We start from the raw sequence: 20,882 nt of genomic DNA on the forward strand, positions 1-20,882 counted from the left end.
TTTCCAGCCCTTCACTTTCAGTCTGTATGTGTCTCTTGTTTTGAGGTGGGTCTCTTGTAGACAGCATATATAGGGGTCTTGTTTTTGTATCCATTCAGCCAATCTTTGTCTTTTGGTTGGGGCATTCAACCCATTTACATTTAAGGTAATTATTGATAGGTGTGGTCCCGTTGCCATTTACTTTGTTGTTTTGGGTTCACGTTTATACAACCTTTCTGCATTTCCTGTCTAGAGAAGATTCTTTGGCATTTGTTGAAGAGCTGGTTTGGTGGTGCTGAATTCTCTCAGCTTTTGCTTGTCTGTAAAGCTTTTGAATTCTCCTTCATATCTGAATGAGATCCTTGCTGGGTACAGTAATCTAGGTTGTAATATCCATCATCTTTTAATGAACGTGTGGGTTATTTCCACCTTTTGACTATTGTGAATAGTGCTGCCATGAATATGTGTGGACAGGTATTTGTTTAAGCAAATAATGTCGTTTTTAATTTCTTTAAACTTTATCTCATTCTGTGGCATGCTTTGCTTACTCAATGTTGTTATTTCCACATTGATGCAAGCGGTTCTCCATTCACTTTCACTCTTACAGAACATTCCAGTGAATAAATCTAACAATTTATTCACCCATTCAGTGTTTGAGGATATTTCCATTATTTCCAGTTTTCCCTATTATAAATAGTGCAGCTTTACAATTTCCCGTATATAACTTGTTGGGCCCCATCTTTGAGGGTTCCTCTGGGGCATACACCTAAGAGTGATATTGTTGGGGCATGGGGAATACACCTCAGATGTACAGTACTTCATATTACCAAATGTGAGCTGTTTTTCCATGAGTCTCTTAGGGGTTTTCAACCCTGACTGTGCATTAGAATCAATTTTAGAAAAATACATAGGCACCTGGATAACTCCCAGACCTATTGAATCAGAGTTTCCAGGGATGAGACCAGGGAGCTGCAATTTTGAAAGCTCCCTAAGTAATTATACTGTACAGACAAGGTTGAGAACAGCTGGGACCAAGCCTTGGCCCACAGTATCTCGGTTTCCCAAGGTCAGCTCCTAGAGGACAGCTACTGACTGCCTAACAACATTCAGATATTAGAGGCTGAGCAGAGGGAAGAGACCAAATAGACACATGCCCAACGAATAAACAAAGCATTTAAAACAAACTCTTAAAGGATTTCCCTAGTGGTCCAGTGGTTAAGACTCCACACTTCCACTGCAGGGGATGCATGTGTTTGATCCCTGGTCTGGGAACTAGGATCCCATATGATGCACGGGGTGGCAAAAAATAAATAAATAAAATAAAATAAAATAAATTCAATTATTCATGGCAATGGGAAACAGAAAATGGATAAATGGAGATGGAATCTACCATTTTTAGTTATCAATTCCACTTTTTCCCTCTCTTTCCCCCACCCCAATAATTTAGAGTCATATTCTGAAGAAGGTATTAATAGCTTGTGGATAGATCAGAAGGCAGGAAACCAGAGGCAAAGCCACATCAGGTATGAACAAATATAGCACATGGTTAAGAGGTCTTGCTCTGGGCTCTACAGTAGACCAGTCAAAGACCTCAGCTGGTGGACTGACCTGGGGTGGACTTTGCTCTTTGAGAAGGCAATCTATAAATTAAGGTCTATATTAGGTGATATTAGAGGCTGGTATTGGGGACAACAGTTTCCACATGGTGAAAGCTCACTATAAGCCAGACACAGTGCTAAGGAGTTTGCATGGGTATCTCAGTCCATCCTCAAAACAACCCCATGAGGTAGGCATGACTATTTTCCCCATTTTACAGGTAAGGAAAGTGAGTCACAGAGAAGGCAAATCACTTGCCCAAAGTCACCCAGCAAAGCTTGGATTTTAATGGAACTGGCTTTCAGTTCCTGCATCCAAAACCACGGCACTGTGTCTCCCTTGAGAAAACTGCTGATGCTTTTCTGTGTCTGCTATTTAGCTTTGCTTTGGTGAGTGACAAGCGGTACCAACGGAAAGAGCCTGTCATCAGTTCTGTGCACAGCAAGATAAAAGGGATAGCAGAGGTGAAAAGGGAGATTATGGAGAACGGGCAGAAGAAGGTTGTGTGGAATGTCTTTGACATGGCGGATTACACCTTCCCCTTGCAGGTGAGCACCTGTCAGCATCCTCCCAGGACTCATCCCTGGTGACTGTCCCCAGGGCCTCCTCCGCCTCCCCTGGGACCTAGAGACTCGCTCCAGAAAAACACTGGCCCCATTTAAAAAGCTCTGTGAAAATCCCAACTGAGAAAACCTAAAAATTGCGAAATTGGGTCAGATCCAGCAACTCAAAGGAAATGATACTTTGCTTTATGAAGTCCTACAGGGTTTCTCAAAATAGCAATATGTCCTGGTGCATTGAAAACATGATTTGATTCACTCGAACTTGATTTATACATAGCTTTTCAGAATCAGGGCCATCAAGTCAGCAAGCTTTACCTAGATACAGAAGGGCAAATAACTTTCTGCCTGGAAGGGACCAGCCCTTCTATATTGTTTGTGTGGCATTTTATCAACAAAAACGTCTCCAGGAAAACTCTTGGCTACAGTTTTGCACAAAGAAAGGCTATAGATGACAAAGAATGGAAGGGTGTGGACCACAGTGAAAGGGCATGAGATTGTCTCAATCTGCAAAAAGAGGAAATGAACATAGAATTCTCAAAAGGAAGAGATTGAAGAGGGGTTGAGAACACCAAAGAACAGATGGAGGGGGGTGGCGAGAGGGACAAAAGGGCCCATTGGCAGTCCCTGGAACCTGGAAAGCTTTGAAAAACCATAAAAGCCAAGCTGCTATCCATTTGTTTCTAACAGAGGGTCTTTAAAATCTCCACCTATTGCCCAGGTGGTGGGATGCCCTATGACCCTTTCATTAAAGTCCTGGATAATCTGAACAGCATTCTGATAGAGGTAACACCCCCACCTCTGCTTCCCCACATCTTTTGATTTTCAATGTAATGGGACTTACTGTGTCCCCCAAAATGAAAAGGCTGCTTTTGAGGCTGGAATGGAAAATGAGTGCTCAATCAATTTGAATGTTCCTCCGCTCTCCCTCAGCTTAGTGGGGCGGCTCATCCAGCTTGGATATTAAGCGCTCTGGGTAGTTGATTTGCTTCCAGACCCAGATTTAGAGACTGAAGCTTAGAAGAGTAGAAAGGTTCGCCCCCGGGCACTTAGCCAGTTGGATTACTATGATTAAGCAGTTCTGTTCTCAAAGTGCTTGCCATTTTGCCTTCTCTCCTTTTTCTCCACAGGGGAACTCCTTCTTTGTGATGACAAACTTTCTCAAGACAGAAGGCCAAGAGCAAGGGTTGTGTCCTGAGGTAAGGAGGGGGGGATGGGTGATAAGAGTTCCTGGAGGAGGCACAGGTCAGAGGAAATGGAAATTGGGACCAGGGGTGTTGTGAAGCCCACAAATATTGACTGAGCCTCTGCTTGTTACAGAGCAGGGATGTAGATCTGGGCTGGCTGGAAAGGGTGAGAAGACCCTGCATTTCTCACTCTGTAACCACCAGATCTCTCTCGGTCGCCCTGGGTCTCCAGCTGTAGCCCTAGGAGCCTGTGCAGCTCAAGGCCTGCTTTCTCCATTGCTTGCTCCCGGAGCAGCGTAGGACAGCAGGGATCCTTGGCGTTTGCACAGTGTCTCGTGTTTCAGTGGAGCCTCACAACAACTTTAGGTGGGTAACAGCACTCCCAGCCTTATTTTATAGGTCAGCACAAAGATCAGAGAGGTTCAGTGACCTTCCCAGTATCACACAGCTTGCTGGAGGCAGAGCCAGACTTAGAATCCGGCTGTCCTCATTCACAACTTCTCCCACTGTTCACTGTGAATTGCCTGCAGGGCCAGCCTGGGAAGATGTCAGACAGTGCAAGTGTGATATTTCACTGCACTTCTTGAGTTTTAGGCTCTGTGTGAAGTGGGGAAGCCCCGATATCTCCCACCCTCACTACCACCATCCACTCACTCTTTCCCCACCCTGCTTTGCCTTCTCTGTACTCTCTCTGAACCCTCTGCCTTCTTCCGGAAAACTTTCTTCCCTATAAAAACATGTGTATCTTATTCTGTCCCATCCCAGGCTTGTTCACTGCTCTGTAAAATGACAACTTGCTATTCTGATAAGTTTGTCTATAGTGATGTCTTACTAGGCAACACCCTCCTGCTGTTCCCCTCTCAAGTAAGACACCTGTGTTTTACCAGGGACTGTCCCAACGCTGAGAGGTGCAGGTGCAGAAGCCTGTGGGGAAGACCAGCCTTGCCTCTGGGTCTTGCTCGTCGGCCCTCTCTGGTGACAAGGCCTAGATTTCTGAGTGTCTGAGAACTCAGTGTGGATATGCTCTCTCGCATCACAGTCCTTGCCATCATTTCTACCTAAATTTGGAAATAAGCAAACGTTCCCTTCAGGTCTATCTCAATAATGATCCCCTAAAAAGAGACCTCTCTATGTTTATTTTGCCCCCATCTCTCCTAAATGTCCCTGCTACTCTAATGAAGTAGCCAGGCGCCTGTCCAACTAAATATTCCCTTCTATCTCCCTACCCAGCAGCATCCAAAGTTGAAAGTTGAGTCCAGTTGGGGCCTTTGGTTCCCTCTTGTCCCATACCCTGAAACTGCTACTCACACTCCTCCCCGCCCCCGTGGCACTTTTCACAGATACTTTTCAAGTTATTGAGACTTACAAGAAATAAATAAAGAGACTTGTAAAAGAAGTCAAGGAAGAGGGTCAGGATAGCACAGAGATTAAGAGCCTGGGTTTTAGGAGCTAGACTGCAAATGGTTCAAAACTTGACTTATTACCTTTGTGACTCTGGGCAGGTAACTTCACAGCTCTGTGCCTTGGTGTATTCATTTGCAAGATGGGGCTGATTGCAAAACCTAGCTCTTGGGATTATTGAAACAAATGAGCTAATCTCTGTGACAGGCTGGAAATAAGGCATGATACATTGTAAAAAGCAGTGGAATGTGAGCTGTTATGACCCAAATGACAAGTTACTCCTTCTCAGACAGATGTCACTCAGACTGAGCTCTGTGGAGGCAATGCCAGCCTGGAGAATACTATGTAACTCTTGGGATTTTAATCTGTGATCAGAGCTGGTTTGGGTTGCTCTAATGGGAAATTTGCCTCCTCTTTGCATATTGACAACCACCCCTCTGCTGCCCCTGGCCCGGCAACTCTTACCAGAAGGTGGAAGTCAAGGATAGGGCTTGACATCTGTCTCCAGTAAATATGGCCAAGCCTGAGGTGTACACTGAAATGAAGAGACATTGGTCCTAATAATCTATTGCTGCATAACAAACTACCCTGAACCTGCTGGACTTAAAGCCATGAGCATTTCTTTTTTTAAGTTGGTTTTTTTTTTTTTAATGTGGACCATTTTTTTAAAAGTCGTTTCTGAATTTCTTACAATATTGCTTCTGTTTTATGTTTTGTGTTTTTGGCAGTGAGACATGTGGGATTTTAGCTCCCTGACCAGGCACCGAGCCTGTACCCCTTGCATTAGAAGGTGAAGTCTCAACCACTCAACCATTAGGGAAGTCCCTAAAGCCATGAGCGTTTTAGGAGCTCTCATAGTTAGTTCAGTGGTTGACAGAGCTCCGCTGGGCAGTTCTGCTGATCTTGGGATCTGTGTGGGGGCTCTCATGGCCTGGGCTTGGCTGGCCTTCTCTTCCTCTCTGGGGACCCTTAAGGCTTCTCCTCCTTTCAGGGTCTCTCCACGTAGTCTTTCCAAACTTCCTCACAACACCTCAGGATCCCTCAGACCCAAAGAAGCTTCTAGGCCTCCCAGGCTCAGGACTAGAGCTGATGCAGCATTACTCCCACTGCCTTCTGTTGGTTATTCACTCAGAGTCAGACCTAGCTTCAAAGGGAAGGGAAGATGCTCTACCTCCCAATGGCAAGAGTGACAAAGAATTTGTGGCCATCGTTGATGCATGTGACAATCACAAAAGAGATGATTCGAATGTCTATTGTTTTTTCTTTTTTTTTAATTTTGGAATTTCACCTTGAGAGTAAAATAGAGTCGGTTTATCTTCTTTCCTGAGAGTTCTTTCCAGTCGATAATCAAAATAACATAACTTCCCAAGAGCCACAGTGAATGATCATTCATTCATTCATTCTTTCCATGTTTATCCAGACCCACTATGTGTCAGGCACTCAGACTACAAAGACACAACCCAGGCTTTGTGTTCAAAGGGTTCACAATATAGTCAGGGATCACAAGAGCAGCAAACCAAGGACATGCTGGGTGACAGGAAGAAGGCAACTTGGGAAGAAAAGAGAACATGAAAGTGAAAGAGATTGAAAACTACAGGAAACATTCACTAAGCAAAAGCCACGTGCTAACCCCTTTCTTATCATGACTCAATTAATCTTCACAACAACCATACAAGACAAATCTGTCCATTCCCCTTTTACAGGTCAGGAAACTGAGGTGCAGAGAGGCAAAATAACTTGGCTAAGGCCACTCAGCTAGAAAATGGTGCAGCTATTGCCAAACCTGGTTGCACCTGCGTCTAAGCCTGGGCCCTCCCCTGTATTTCTGTAACACTGCACGGAAGAGCCTATTTTCACAAAACTCCTGGTGTCCCTAAGACTGGCCATTAAACATGGTCCTCAAAAATTGGGAAGTCGAGAATGCATAAACTAAGCCATCTCCCTATTCTTTTCCTCATTCTGCCCTCAGCCCTTAGTCTTGGAAGCTGACTGACCTCATTTTTCTCAGGCCGGTAGAGAGGGCTGGCTGGAGTCCTTGATTTCCACATTTCCTGCTGAGCCATTGCACCTGTCTGCTTCACTTGGTTCCTCAGCCACAAGGCTGCATGATCCATGCCTCCGCTCTCCAAACCAAGGGCTGTTCCCTGAAAGTGGCCCCTGGCAGATGCTTCTTAGACTTTTACTTACTTTTATATACTTATTAACTTAAAAAGTGTTCATTTATTTGGCTGCATCAGGTCTTAGTTGCAGCATGCAGGATCTTCACTGCTGCATATGAAATCTTTATATCAGCAAGAGGGATTTAGTTTCCTGACCAGGGATTGAACCCTGGCCTCCTGCATTGGGAGTGAGGAGTCTTAGCCACTTGACCACCAAGGAAGTCCCTATTTTTATTTTTTTATTGAGATATAAGTCATGTACCATAAAACACACCATTTTCAAGTGTTTAGCTCAGTGGTTTTTAGTATATTCACCGAATTGGGCAAACATCATCTCAGTCAGTTTCCAGAACATTTTCCTCATTCCAAAAAGGAACATCATACCCATTAGCAGTCACTCTCAGTACCCCGCTTCCCTCAGCTCCTGGCGACCACCAATCACCCTTCTGTCTATGGACTTGCCTGTTCAGAACATTTCATATACACAGAATCATACAAAACGTGGTCTTTCCTGTCCAGCTTCTTTCACTTAGCATCATGTTTCAAGTTTCATCTACACTGTAGCATGTATCAGTACTTCATTCATTCCTTTTCATGGCCAAATAACATTCCATTGCATGAATGTCCTAGATTTTAGTTGTCCGTTCATCTATTGGTGGCTATTTTGGCTGTTTCGATTTTTGAGCATTATCTTCACACAAATGTATGTGTGAACATAGACATCTGCTCTCCTATATCTTAGAGACACAATTTATTCCCCACTATTTTGTCCTTCTTTCTGCAGTACCCCACCCGCAGGACGCTCTGTTCCTCTGATCGGGGTTGTAAAAAGGGATGGCTGGGCCCGCTGAGCAAAGGTATGTTCTGTTTCTTTTTCTGAGACCCGTGGGGGGATGGTCTGGAATCCTGGTGATGTTTGAGAAGCCCAGCTCTTTAGCCTCTGGCCCTCAGCTGCCTTCGTCCACTTTCCTCGGGCCACGGATGAGCCTGTGCCTGCCCCATGCCTTGACTCTCAACCCAGAGGACCAATTGCTGACTATGAATGTGACTCTAATTCCCAGTGAGGGCAGCTCCTGAAAACCTCACAGAATTAGCCCCTTCAGGGTTCTCATTGATAGAAAATTTGAACGGCCCGTAGCATCATCTGAGTATTCTACACGTTTCCTCTTGAATTTCCCTGAAGGTTGAGAAGCATGAATGTGTACCTCCCCCCACCACAGGACCCTTGGGGGCAATATCAACCTGCAGAGTTTCCAGAGATCTTGTTTTAGCTTAAAAAGGCACATAACATTAAAACAAAAGTCACATAAGAGAACAAGAAGAAGTAAAAATATCATTGTCTTGTTTTGTTTTTAAGTGGAGGAAAACTGCTTTACAATGTTGTGTTAGTTTCTGGCGTATGACAACTTGAACCAGCCACAATATGCACGTACCCTCTCCCTCCTGAGCCTCTCTCCCCTCCCTCCTTTACATCCCCCTAGGTCATCACAGGGCACCAGGCTGGGCTCCCCGTGTTATGCAGCAACTTTTCATCAGCTTCCCGTTTTATACATGATAGTGTATATATGTCAATGCTACTTTCTCCACTCGCCCCACTCTCTCTTTAGCCCACTGTGTCCACAAGTCCGTTTTCTACGTCTGCTTCTCCATTCCTTCCCTTCAGATAGGTTCACTGATATCATTTTTCTAGATTCCATATATGTGAGTTAATACATGATAGTTGTTTTTCTCTCTCTGACTTATTTCACTCTGTACAACAGGCTCTAGATTCACCCACCTCACTAGACCTGACTCATTCGTTCTTTTATATGGCTGAGTAATATTCCATTGTATATATGTACTACATCTTTATCAATTCATCTGTAGATGGACATCTAGGTTGCTTCTATATCTTGGCTCTTCTAAACAGTGCTGCAATGAACATTGGGGTGCATGTGTCTTTTAGAACTGTGACTTTCTCAGGGTATACACCCTGTTCTGCCTCCCTCTCAGGCATCTTTTCTTGTGAAGAAACAAACAAGCAAGCAAAAATCCAACAGCATATGTGGTCTTTATGTCTTCTCTTTGATCCTTCTTTGAAAAACTTACCGTTCGCTGTGTTGCCTGCTTGGTTTTTCTTATGTAAGCCTGTGGTTTGGATGAGGTTACACAGAAACTAAAACTGCTTTGCCCAGTACTGGGATTTCAGGGTCATATAGTAGATTTATTCCTAGTTTTTTAAGGAATCTCACAGTGTTCTCCATAATGGTCGTATGTTTTCCACAATGGTTGTATCAGTTTACATTCCCACCAATAGTGTAGGAGGGTTCCCTTTTCTCCACATCCTCTCTGGCCATCAGTGTTTATAACATGTGCTAAGTCACTTTAGTTGTGTCCAACTCTTTGCAACCCTATGGACTGTAGCCTGCCAGGCTCCTCTGTCCATGGGGATCCTCCAGGCAAGAATACTGGAGTGGGTTGCCGTGCTCTCCTCCAGGGGGGTCTTCCCAACCCAGGGATCGAACCCATGTTTCTTATGTCTCCTGAATTGGCAGGCGGGTTCTTTACCACTAGCACCACCTAAGAAGCCAGTTTATAACACACATGTGCACAGAAAGGCATTTGAATATTCAATTCCATTCCATAAGGCTTGTGCATTTGAGTTGGAGAAGAGTTAACTATTTACTATTTAACTTTCCCCTCAAATATCTGTTAGTGACACTGATACTCCAGGAAGATGTGCCATGCTTAGTCCGTGGCCCTGTGCATCCTGGTCCATGCTGTACACACCTAGAGGAACTCAGATGCCTGTTTAGAAGCCATGTGCTAGCCCATTTATACCAGGCAAAAGAATATACCCTATTCAGCCTCCCTCTCAGGCATCTTTTCTTGTGAAGAAACAAACAAGCAAGCAAAAATCCAACAGCATCTGTGGTCTTTATGTCTTCTCTTTGATCTTTCTTTGAAAAACTTACCGTTCGATGTGTTGCTTGCTTGGTTTTTCTTATGTAAGCCTGTGGTTTGGATGAGGTTACACAGAAACTAAAACTGCTTGGATTGAGAAACAGCCTCTTGCTTGGGTGGAGCGGAGTTTCCTCCCACAGTCCTTTCACACCTGTGCTTCTACAACCCCTCGACCCTCCACAGGCATCCAGACCGGCAGATGTATAGATTATAACAAGAAGCAGAAGACCTGTGAAGTCTTCGCCTGGTGTCCTGTCGAGGCAGCGGAAAAGGCTCCGGAGTGAGTTGTAGGGAGGGGACAGACACAGTGGCCCGCAGCGTCGAGCAGATGAAGCTCTGCAGGCACTGCTCCAGCTTTCCTTCTCAGCACCATCCTCCCTCCCCACGTCCCGGCTCTTAACTGGCTTAGTGACTCCCAGGCCAGACACACTAGCGGTCTCTGGGAGGGCCTTGCTTGTGGTCAAAATATTGACATAATTCTGGAACAGCTGGTAAATAGCTACTACCTTGAGCACCTTTGGGTGCCCCCTGCCCCTTGAATGTTCCAGTACTTTCCAGGGCACCTCCAGACACCACCTCCAGTGCTATAGCAGGGTCCATTCTGACTGTCAGTGTCTGTACTGAGAGATTAAGGAAGAGAAGGTGAGAGGGGAAATAGGAAAAAGGAAGAAGAAGGGAAGGGAGGAGAGAAGGAAGGGAAGGGAAAGGAAGTTTTCTTAAATGTTCACAGTGACATACACATTTGGTGCTCCCCTGTGTTGATGCTTCTCAAGGTCAGGCCCAGAAGGCAGAACTTGATGTTAAATCTCAGAAAACACTGGGAGGGCTGCATTTCAGCAGAGAATAAGGAAAGCTGGATTCAAATCCGGGCTTTAATGCACCCTTGCATATGTGACCTTGAACAAGTGCCTTAACCCCTTTGGGTTTCAGTTTCCGTGTCTTTAAAATGAGAATAACAGGACTTCCCCAGCAGGCCCAGTGATTCAGACTCTGCACTTCCAACGCAGGAGGCGCAGGTTCCATCCCTGGTCAGAGAACTAAGATCCCACAAGCAGCGTGGCCAAAATATATTTTTTTCAGTTAAAAATAAAATGAGGATAATAACTGCACCAACCTTACTGGGCTGTTGTGAGAATTAAATGAGATGATACGGTGATTGCAAAGTGAGCCCTGTGCTTGGCACACTCTAAAGTGCCCAATAACACACAAACGCACACATGATCTGCCCCTAGACGTGTGGTGGTTCTAGACCAGCACTGTCCAATGGAACTTTCTGCAATGACAGAAAGATTCTGTACCTCCACCATCCAATCTGGTAGCCACTAGCTACATGTGGCTATTAAGCACCCGAAATGTGATTACCACAACTGAACTGAATTTTGAGTTTAATTTAATTTCAATAGTCGGGCTTCCCCAGTGGCTCAGTGGTAAAGAATCTGCCTCCGGTGCAGGAGACATAGGAGACATGGGTCCAATCCCTGGGTCGGAAAGATCCCCTGGAGGAGGAAATGGCCACCCACTTAGTATTCTTGCCTGGAGAATCCCATGGACAGAGGAGCCTGGCGGACTACAGTCCACGGGGTCGCAAAGAGCTGGACACGACTGAGCGACTGAGCACACACAGACACAATTTAAATAGTCACACACACCACACGTGCCTGGGGGTGTTGGACAGTGTAGTTCTAGAGAACTGTGACTCAGGGTCACACCATCAGCATCTATGGGGCAAAGAGAAAACTTTCCCAAACTAACTTTTTAGGAGCTTCAGGCAAAAGTTCCTGACGTCAGAGTGGGAAGCACCAGGCAGGACCAGCTTGTCTGGCTCTCAGTCACTGATGGCACTACCCAGGTTCATTTGTAGGTCAGGGAAGATTCTTTGTCCCAGAAGAAATTATCCAGGACCCGGGCAGGACATGAGCCTACATTCAAGAAGGCCCTGGTTCCAGGCAAGAGGCTTCTTGATTACCTGTGGTTTTCACCCTGGCTCTGCCAGCAACTCATTCATCACATAAATACCGTGCATCTCTGATGTTCTGGGCCCTGGGCTGCAATTTTACATGACCCTGGACAAGTACCTCCCTTACCTTCAGTTTCTCATATGTTATATAAAACCGCTACTAAGATGATTCATTAAATTGTTTCTCCAACACGTCCATTATCAGATAGTAGGGAGAACTGTGCTCATTTTTTTTTTTTTTTGTAAAATACAAGAAGACCCAAATATGGAGCAGGTCCCAAGGGTTTTGCAATCTAAAAGAAGAGATAAGACACATGCACAGAGGGCTGTCATTCAGAAAAGGAAATTTTAAGTGTCATGAAAGAGAAATAAAAGGGACCGTTTAGTCCTTTGATTCTGAGCATGTTGCCCAGAAGTTTGGAATGTTCTAAAGGCAAAGGGTCTGACAAATAGCAGGCATCTGTTGTAAACAAGATTTTGTGTGTGTGCAAGTGACAGTATAACTTCAACGGCTTCAGAAAAAAAAAGGACTGTTAATTTTTGGCTTGTGTTTTTGGCTCACATAAATGAGAAGTCCAGAAACACTAGCTTCAGGCAAGGCTTGATCAAGGCTTTAAATGATGTCTTAAGATTTTCTCTCTCTCTTCCTCTACCTTTCTCTAAGCTGTTCTTTTTTTCCATGCCGGCTCTCTTCCCACTGTGGTCTGGGGCACTCCAGGTTTATGCTGTCCTTGCTATTAATAATCCTAGAGAAAACAAGTGTTTCTTTCCCAATAGTTCCCACAATAATCCTGGGGTGTTCTCAATGGCCTAAGGCATGTGACAGTCAGAGAGTCAATCACTGCAGCCAAGGGGATTGGATTACACGGTTTGGTTTTTTTCTGTCATTATTGTATAGTTTTATTATTGCTTTTATGTTAGCATTTTCCAATTGGATTAGGGACTCTTTGAGGTGAAAATGGTATTTTATTTCTATCAAGATGGCTCAGCACAAAGCTGGTTGATTAAATATTTTTTAATTGATGATTTATTAAAAATGTAGACTATATTAAGACTACCATGAAATTCAAGCTGCTTCATTTGGGATGTGATTTTTTAAATTAATTTATTTATTTTAATTGGAGGCTATTTACTTTGCAATATTGTAGTGGTTTTTGCCATACATTGACATGAATCAGCCATGGGTGTACATGTGTCCCCCATCTTGAACCCCCCTCCCACCTCCCTTCCCATCCCATCCCTCAGGGTCGTCCCAGTGCACCAGCCCTGAGCACCCTGTCTCATGCATCCAACCTGGACTGGTGATCTATTTCACATATGGTAATATAAATGTTTCAATGCTATTCTCTCAAATCATCCCACCCTCGCCTTCTCCCACAGAGATGACCCTATATGCAAGACAGCAAAACAGACACAGATGTAAAGAACAGACTTTTGGACCCTGTGGATTACACTGTTAAACCAGCTCCAGGTCACATACCCACCCTGGGAGCTGTAAGGGATGGGCAGGAGATGACAGTGGACTGAGAATGGAAGAGACCTGGCTTTCCCAAAGGGAGAAAATGGAGGTGCTACTGCTAGAGGGGGGGAATTGATGTGGAAAAGCAAAAATTATAGTGTTCTCTATAATTACATCCCCAGTAGAGCCAAAGTTTCACTCTGGAAGTCCTGAAACAAAAAGCAGATCTTTCTTTTTTAAACAAGTTTTTGACTGCGCTGGATTTTAGTTGTGGCACACAGGCTCTCTGTGACAGCACGGGCTCCACGGTGTGTGGGCTCAGCAGCTGCAGGGCCCAGGCTCAGCTGCTTTGCGATATGTGGGATCTTAGTTCCCCAACCAGGGAAGGAACCCATGTTCCCTGCCATGGAAGCAGGGAGTCTTAACCACTGGATCACCAGGGAAGTCCCCAGAGCAGATTATTCTTGATGCTCCCTTCCAAATACCCTCTACCTTTAGCCTGTGCTTCTCCCAATTTGCCACCTACTCAGCTGTGCCAGGAAACAGGATACCAGCAGCATCATTTTGTGGAGCCTGTTCTCTCCATCTTTAACAGATTCTCAACCTCACCAGGACAAAAACCTCGATTGTCTTGTTCATTGCTGCGTCCCAAGGGCCCAGCCCCATTCCCGGTACAATAAATATTTGTTGAATGAATCAATGGTGGGTGGACCTTCCAGCAGTCTAGAATTTGGGCTCCTCTCGCTCATGGAGGATTTTATACTACTCAGAGTCTTTAGAGAATGAATGATAGAGCCAAGTATGTATGTGTGGCCCTGTGCTAAAGGCTGAGGATGCCAAGATGAGAAAATTATTGTCTCAGCCCTGCAGGATCACCAAGGTTATTGTGGAAAATACAAACAGGAGTGTGCTGGAGCTGGCTTGTACCAGCTCTGAGCCATTTATGCTCATCCCTTCCCAATTCCAATTCAGTGATGGTCTATTGGTAGCTTGAAATCAGCAATGGTGGGGGTAATTATACCACAATAGTCAGTAACTGCTACAATATCAGGGCTTATTGTTTTAAACATTTATCAACACACCACTGTGCATACCTAAACATACCATTATATCAGAGTGAGAAGTATCACAGTAAGTGCCACGGAGTCGTTTTTTATGCCACCTCACACAGCTGTGGGATCTTAGTTCCCTGACCAGGGATCAAACCCATGCCCCTGCAGTGAAAGCAAGGATTATCAACCACTGGACCACCAGGGAACTCCTTCCATGGGGTCTTAAGAAGGGAGAAATTCTTCCTGGAGAAGCTGGAGAATTTTGGGAGGTTTTGCCCACTGGATTGCATTTCTCTCCAACCATCATATTGACCCAAGCAAGAAATGAGAGCCTCTGGTCACTGGCTCACTGACTCCCTTGGTCCCTGTCGTCACTGATCCCATTTTGCATTTCTCTCTCTCAGGCCTGCGCTCTTGGTCAGTGCTGAAAACTTTACTGTCCTCATCAAGAATAATATCGACTTCCCTGGCCACAATTACACCACGTAAGTGCCCAGAAGGTCTAGCTGTATTTGTTATCTACTGTTGCATAACAAATCACCCCATCACTTAGAAGCTAAAAACAACAAACTTTAATTTTCTCACAAAGTTTCTGGGCATCCTGGAGTGACATCTGGGAATGACTTCATTGGGCGGTTCTGGCTCCGGGTCTCTTAGGATACAGTCAAGCTGTCAGTGGGGGCTGCTGCCATCTCCAGACTTGACTGGGGCTGGAAAATCCTCTTCCAAGCTCACTCAAGTGACTGTCATCAGAGCTCAGTTCTTCACGGTGTGGACTTCTCCTTCAGACTGCTTGAGTCCCCTTGGGACGTGGTGGCTGGCTTCCCCAGAGCAAGTGATCCAAGCCAAAGAGCAAGCATGCAAGATAGTAACCAAGAGAGAAGCCACTGTATTTTATAATCTAATCTCAGAAGTGACACACCATCACTTCTATCATATATTACTGGTCACACAGACCAACACTGTACAGTGTAAGAGGGGAATACACAGGGTGTGAATCCCAGAAGGCAGGATCATTGGAGGCCCTCACAGTGCCAGGTACCACACTGGTTCATGCCCATGAAAGAGATGGATCCCAGTTTTCACTTGCTTGTTTGCCTTCCATCATGTGCAGGAGAAACATCTTGCCGGATTTAAACAGCACTTGCACCTTTCACAAGACTCGGGATCCACAGTGTCCCATTTTCCGACTAGGAGATATCTTCCAAGAAACAGGAGATAATTTTTCAGAAATGGCAATTCAGGTTGGTGATGCCTGTTTGTAAAGTGGAATGTGGGGAGGGTGGGTCAAGGGATGGAGGATGACAAATGGCCAAGAGGCTGGACCACTGGGTCTTAATAATATGCTCATATTCATGGAGGATTTTGTAAATCCATGTTCAGTGACAAGGACTTTTCCTGCATCACATCTAATCTCACAACAACCCTATGTGTGAAACCCTTCATCTGTTAGTTTCCTGTGGCTGTGGTAACAAATTAACACAAACTTTGTGGCTTAAAACAACACATTTTTTACACTTCTGGAGGTCAGAAGTGCAAAATGAGTATCACTGGGCGGAAATCAAGATACTGGCAGGGCCATGCTCTCTCTGGTGGCCCTAGGGGAGAATCCATTTCCTTGCCTTTTCCACCTTTTAAAACTGCATTCCTTGCATTTCTTAGCTCATAGTTCGTTCTTCCTGCTTCAAAGCCAGCAGCATAGCATCTTGCTTCAGTGGTCACATTGATTTCATTTTTCTTTTCTTTAAAAAAATATTTTTATATTTGTTTATTTGGCTGCACTGTGTCGTTGTTGCAGCACATGGGATCCTTCACTGTGGCCTGCAGGCCTATTTGCTCTGGGGCATGTGGGATCTTAGTTCCCTGACCAGGGATCAAACCTGTGCCCCCCTGCACTGGAAGCATGCAGTCTTAACCACTGGACCACCAGGGAAGTCCCCTACATTGATTTCTTATCCTGTGTTAAATCTCTCTCTGCCTCTCTGTTCATAAAGATCAGTATGTCTTTATAGGGTCCACCCAGATAATCCAGATTTCCTCTTCTCCAGATCTTTATTTAATCACACCTGCAGTCTCTTTGGAGAAGGCAATGGCAACCCACTCCAGTACTCTTGCCTGGAAAAATCCCATGGACGGAGGAGCCTGGTGGGCTGCAGTCCATGGGGTCGCTACGAGTCGGACATGAGTGAGCGACTTCACTTTCACGCATTGGAGAAGGAAATGGCAGCCCACTCCAGTGTTCTTGCCTGGAGAATCCCCAGGACGGGGGAGCCTGGTGGGCTGCCGTCTATGGGGTCACACAGAGTCAGACACGACTGAAGCGACTTAGCAGCAGCAATCTCTTTGGAGGGTTCTCCAGTGGCTCAGTGGTAAAACATCTGCCTGCAATGCAGGAGATGTGGGTTTGATCCTTCGGTCAGGAAGATTCCTTGGAGGAGGGCATGGCAACCCACTCCAGGAGAATTCTTGCCTGGAGAATCCCAAGGACAGAGGTGCCTGGTGGGCTGCAGTCCATAGGATCATAAAGAGTTGGACACAACTGAAGCGACTGAGCACGCACGCATGCCGCCTCTTTTGCCATTTAAGGTAACATATTCAGAGATGTAGGGATTAGGACCTAGGATTAGGTACATTTGGGGGGCTATTACTCAGGCTGGGCTTCCCTGGTAGCTCAGTAGAAAAGAATCTGCCTGCCAATACAGGAGATGTGGGTTCAACCCCTGGGTCAGGAAGATCCCCTGGAGAAGGAAATGGCAACCTACCCCAGTACCCTTGCCTGGGAAATCCCACAGATAAAAGAGCCTGGCGGACTACAACCCATGGGGTCACAAAGAGTAAGACACAACTTAGAGACTAACAATGACAACTATCCAGACTACCACACTTTGGTTACTCAGGATTATTCCAGTTGCAAATTATAGAAATCCAACTCAAGTGATTTAAGCAAAAAATAAAAAGTAATTTAGGGGCAAATAACAGAAACAAAACTCAAGTGACTTAAGCAAAAAAGGAACCATATTAACTTGTGTAGAAAGACCAGGCGGAATGAACATTCTAGTATACCCAAAGCATCTTCCTACCTTGAGAGTTTTCCCTTGCTGTTCCCTCTGCCTGGAACAGTCTAGCCCCAGACATAGTATTAACTGCCTCCTACATTTACTTCCAGTATTCACTCAAATATAGCTCAGTGAAGCTTTCACTTACTGCTACATTTACAATGACAATTTCCACCTCTATCCCAGCAGGCCCTTTTCAGGTTTATATTTATCCCTGGTACCAAGCATTATCTGACATACTATATATTTTACATCATATCCATTTGTCTGTTGTCTATTTTCTCTGACTAGAATGTAAGTTCCATGAAGGTAGCTCTTTTTTTTTGGTTCATTTTTGTATAACATTCAGCACATAATGGACAGTCAATAAATATTTGTTGGCTGAATGAAGAGTATGATAGATTTAGGCATAGCTGCATCCCAGAACTCAAACACTATCTTCAGGAATCTGACTCCTTTCATTTTTTTATTGTTTCCTTAATGATGATATTCTCCACATGTCAAGTCAAAACCACCAAAGCTCTAGCACTGTGCTATCCAATACGGTAGCCACAAGTCACATGCAGCAACTTAAACTTAATTGAAATTAAAAACTTATTTCCTTGGTCATACTAGCCTCATTTCAATAACCACTGGCTACTGTCTTATAGGGCATGAATATAGACTATATCCATCAGCATAGAAAATCCTGTTAGATGGTGCTGCTTTAGACTTTCACATTCCATGGCTAGTGGTCTTAACCAATAGAGGACCTTTTTCCCTATGGTTCTGGCAAAATGTCGCAAGGAGAGTTCTGGTTAACCCTACCTTGGGCTACATAATCTATCTGAACTAGTCATCAGGTCCAGAGGGAAGCACTGTCCTGATTGGCTAGGACTGAGTCAGGTGCCCATTCCTGGGAGAGGTCACAGCCCCATTCAAACCACAGAGAGTTAAAAAGGTGTTTCCCAAAGGAAATTCCAGGTAGCTTTCCCAGAAGGCGGCAAATTGGATGCCAAGTGACAAAGGTATTAATACATTGACTATAGTAGGTAGAGTGCTTGGTCTAGTGTGCCTGACCCCCCAAAAAAGGCAGTTGTGATTATTCTGTATTATTTCTCCTCCCTCTAAGTCAGACCTCTTTGTTACTCATTTCTGTATCCTCAGAATACTACATCTAGCATACTGTCTTGAAATGCCTAATTTCATCGATTCAAAGAAATATCTTTTTTCACTTTTAATAATTTTGAAATCAGTAAGTGCTTTCAGTTGATGGAGTCTCACAGCTTAACAGACACCAGTTTTTTCCTTGGAGGAACATTAAAAAAAAAAAAAAACAAAAAAAAAACCCTGCGTGTCTTACAAGCAATGGTGTCTAAGCTTCAGTGAAATATGATGGCCAGTGCTCAAAAAATGTCTGTAGAAAAAAAAGAAGTACCAAGTATAGGTAAGAGATGAGCAGATTCTTTAGAAGTTTAGAGGAGAGAAAGGTCACCATGAATTGAGGAGCATAGGGGTGCTTGAGTGGATGGGGAAGGATGTTGGCTGGGTCTTGGAGGATGAGTAGAATTTAGCTAGAGAAGTGGGTGGGAGAAATGTTTCATTGGGAGAAAAGGTCAAGGGCCAAGATTAAAAGATGCAAAGTATACCCAGCAATTCCACTCCGAAGTATGTACCCCCCAAAAATGACAACTTATATTCACACAAAAACTTGTATGTAAACATTCACAGCAATATTATTCATTATAGTCAAAAGGTAAAAATGACCCAAGTGTCCATCAAAAGATGAACAGATCAACAAACTGTAGTGTATTCATACAATGGAATATTCTTCTACCACAAAAAGGAATGAAGTACTGACACTTGCTACAACATGTACGAACTTTAAAAGCATTATGCTAAGCGAAAGAAGCCAGACATAAAAGATCATGTATGACATGATTTCATTCATGTGAAAGTTCAGTATAAGGAACTCTGCAGAGACAAAAAGTAGATTAGTGGTTGCTTAGTGTTGAGAGGGGTAATAATTAAAGTTTACATGTTTTCTTTTGGAGGTAGTGAAAATGCTGTAAAACTGACTGTGGTAGCAGTTGCACATATACATGAATATAAGTGTGGAACTGTACCTGTTAGGTGGGCGAATTGTATGTGAATTGTATCTCAATAAAGCTGTTGAGATACAGCTTTACTTTAAAATAAAAAAGAAGTGAAAATGCAAAGTGTGTCTGGGAAAAGCATAGTCTGGCCTAACAGCTTTCTCCAAGGGAGAATTCAGAGATAAGCAGAGAAGAAGTGATGGAGCACACTGAATTCCAGTATGATAAGCTTCAACTTAATCTTTAATGGGGGTGGAGGCATTAATAATGTCTGATTACTGGAGGAGTTTGTTGAAAGTTGGGCTTCCCTGGTGGCTCTGAGGGTAAAGAATCTGCCTATAGTACCAGAGACCTGGGTTTGATCCCTGGATCAGGAAGATCCCCTGGAGAAGAGAATGGCAACCCACTCCAGTATTCTTGCCTGGAGAATCCCATGGACAGAGCCGAGTGGGCTACAGTCCTTGGGGTCGCACAGAGTCGGACATGACTGAGCGACTAACATTACTACTACTTGTTGAAAGTTATATTTTAGGAAAGTAAATTTAATGGTAGTATGTTCCAGGGGGGGAGGAGGAACAGGGAGATGCATTTGTAGTTGCCAAAGTAGTAGTTGTATGAGTTAAATTGGATGGTACTTAGGGCTCTAAAATTTTTTATCAGCATTTTTTATCCTCAAAAGCAAACTTTTCTTTCAGTGATCATCACCATGCAGGGAGATGTCTGATGGCTACATAACGCACATCCAGCGAGGTTTAGAGATTATCTCTTGTTTTCTTCCCCAGGGAGGAATCATGGGCATTGAGATCTACTGGGACTGCAACCTGGACAGATGGTTCCATCACTGCCGTCCAAAATACAGTTTCCGTCGCCTTGACGACAAGACGGCCAAGGAGTCCTTGTATCCTGGCTACAACTTCAGGTAACAGTGCTCCGGGTCAAATTTGCCCAGTAACTAGCCCTTGGCTCCCCAGGGACCTGGGGAATTGAATTCAGACCCTGCTGAATTGTATCCCCAGCAGCCAGTAAGACTAGTTCTGTTTCCCAAGGCAACAAGATGAATGTAAAAGACTTCCTCTCAGAGCTAGGCAGTGACTGAATTTTTGTATGAATTATTAAAGAACTGCACTCTCTTTGTAAGATAAAAACAAAACTTGGGAAACAGATAACCATAGAGAAGAGGATAAAAATCACCCATAATTCCTCTACCCTGAGATAACCGAAGATAACCTTCTGGTGAAATTTCCTTTGTCTAACCAACTCTTTTGTGAGGCTTATATGAGATCATATAATATGTATAACCTGGTATTCTGTGAGATGTTTTCATATGCCAGTTCAGTTCAGTTCAGTCACTCAATCGTGTCTGACTCTTTGCGACCCCATGAACCACAGCACGCCAGGCCTCTCTGTCCATCACCAACTCCTGGAGTTTACCCAACTCATGTCCATTGAGTCAGTGAT

The 20,882-nt window shown here is 44.3% G+C and overlaps 2 protein-coding genes across 5 annotated transcripts in view; one reads left to right on the forward strand and one right to left on the reverse strand.

Moving 5' to 3' along the window:
• Positions 1–20,882, reverse strand: part of IFT81 (intraflagellar transport 81) — a 209,636-nt gene that overhangs the window by 148,373 nt on the left and 40,381 nt on the right. The window lies entirely within an intron of this gene.
• P2RX7 (purinergic receptor P2X 7) overlaps positions 1–20,882 on the forward strand; it is a 56,217-nt gene that overhangs the window by 21,622 nt on the left and 13,713 nt on the right. For 3 of the 4 annotated variants that reach the window (XM_043441019.1, XM_043441038.1, XM_043441030.1), the window contains 7 exons: positions 1,955–2,123; positions 3,266–3,334; positions 7,667–7,739; positions 10,009–10,105; positions 14,698–14,778; positions 15,408–15,537; positions 20,207–20,343. In XM_043441019.1, the coding sequence (XP_043296954.1) occupies positions 1,955–2,123; positions 3,266–3,334; positions 7,667–7,739; positions 10,009–10,105; positions 14,698–14,778; positions 15,408–15,537; positions 20,207–20,343 (756 nt within the window). The remainder of the gene's footprint in view (positions 1–1,954; positions 2,124–3,265; positions 3,335–7,666; positions 7,740–10,008; positions 10,106–14,697; positions 14,779–15,407; positions 15,538–20,206; positions 20,344–20,882) is intronic. The other variant, XM_043441046.1, reaches the window with a different exon arrangement.

This window comes from Cervus canadensis, chromosome 1 (assembly GCF_019320065.1).
Source record: "Cervus canadensis isolate Bull #8, Minnesota chromosome 1, ASM1932006v1, whole genome shotgun sequence".
Taxonomy (NCBI): Eukaryota; Metazoa; Chordata; class Mammalia; order Artiodactyla; family Cervidae; genus Cervus; species Cervus canadensis.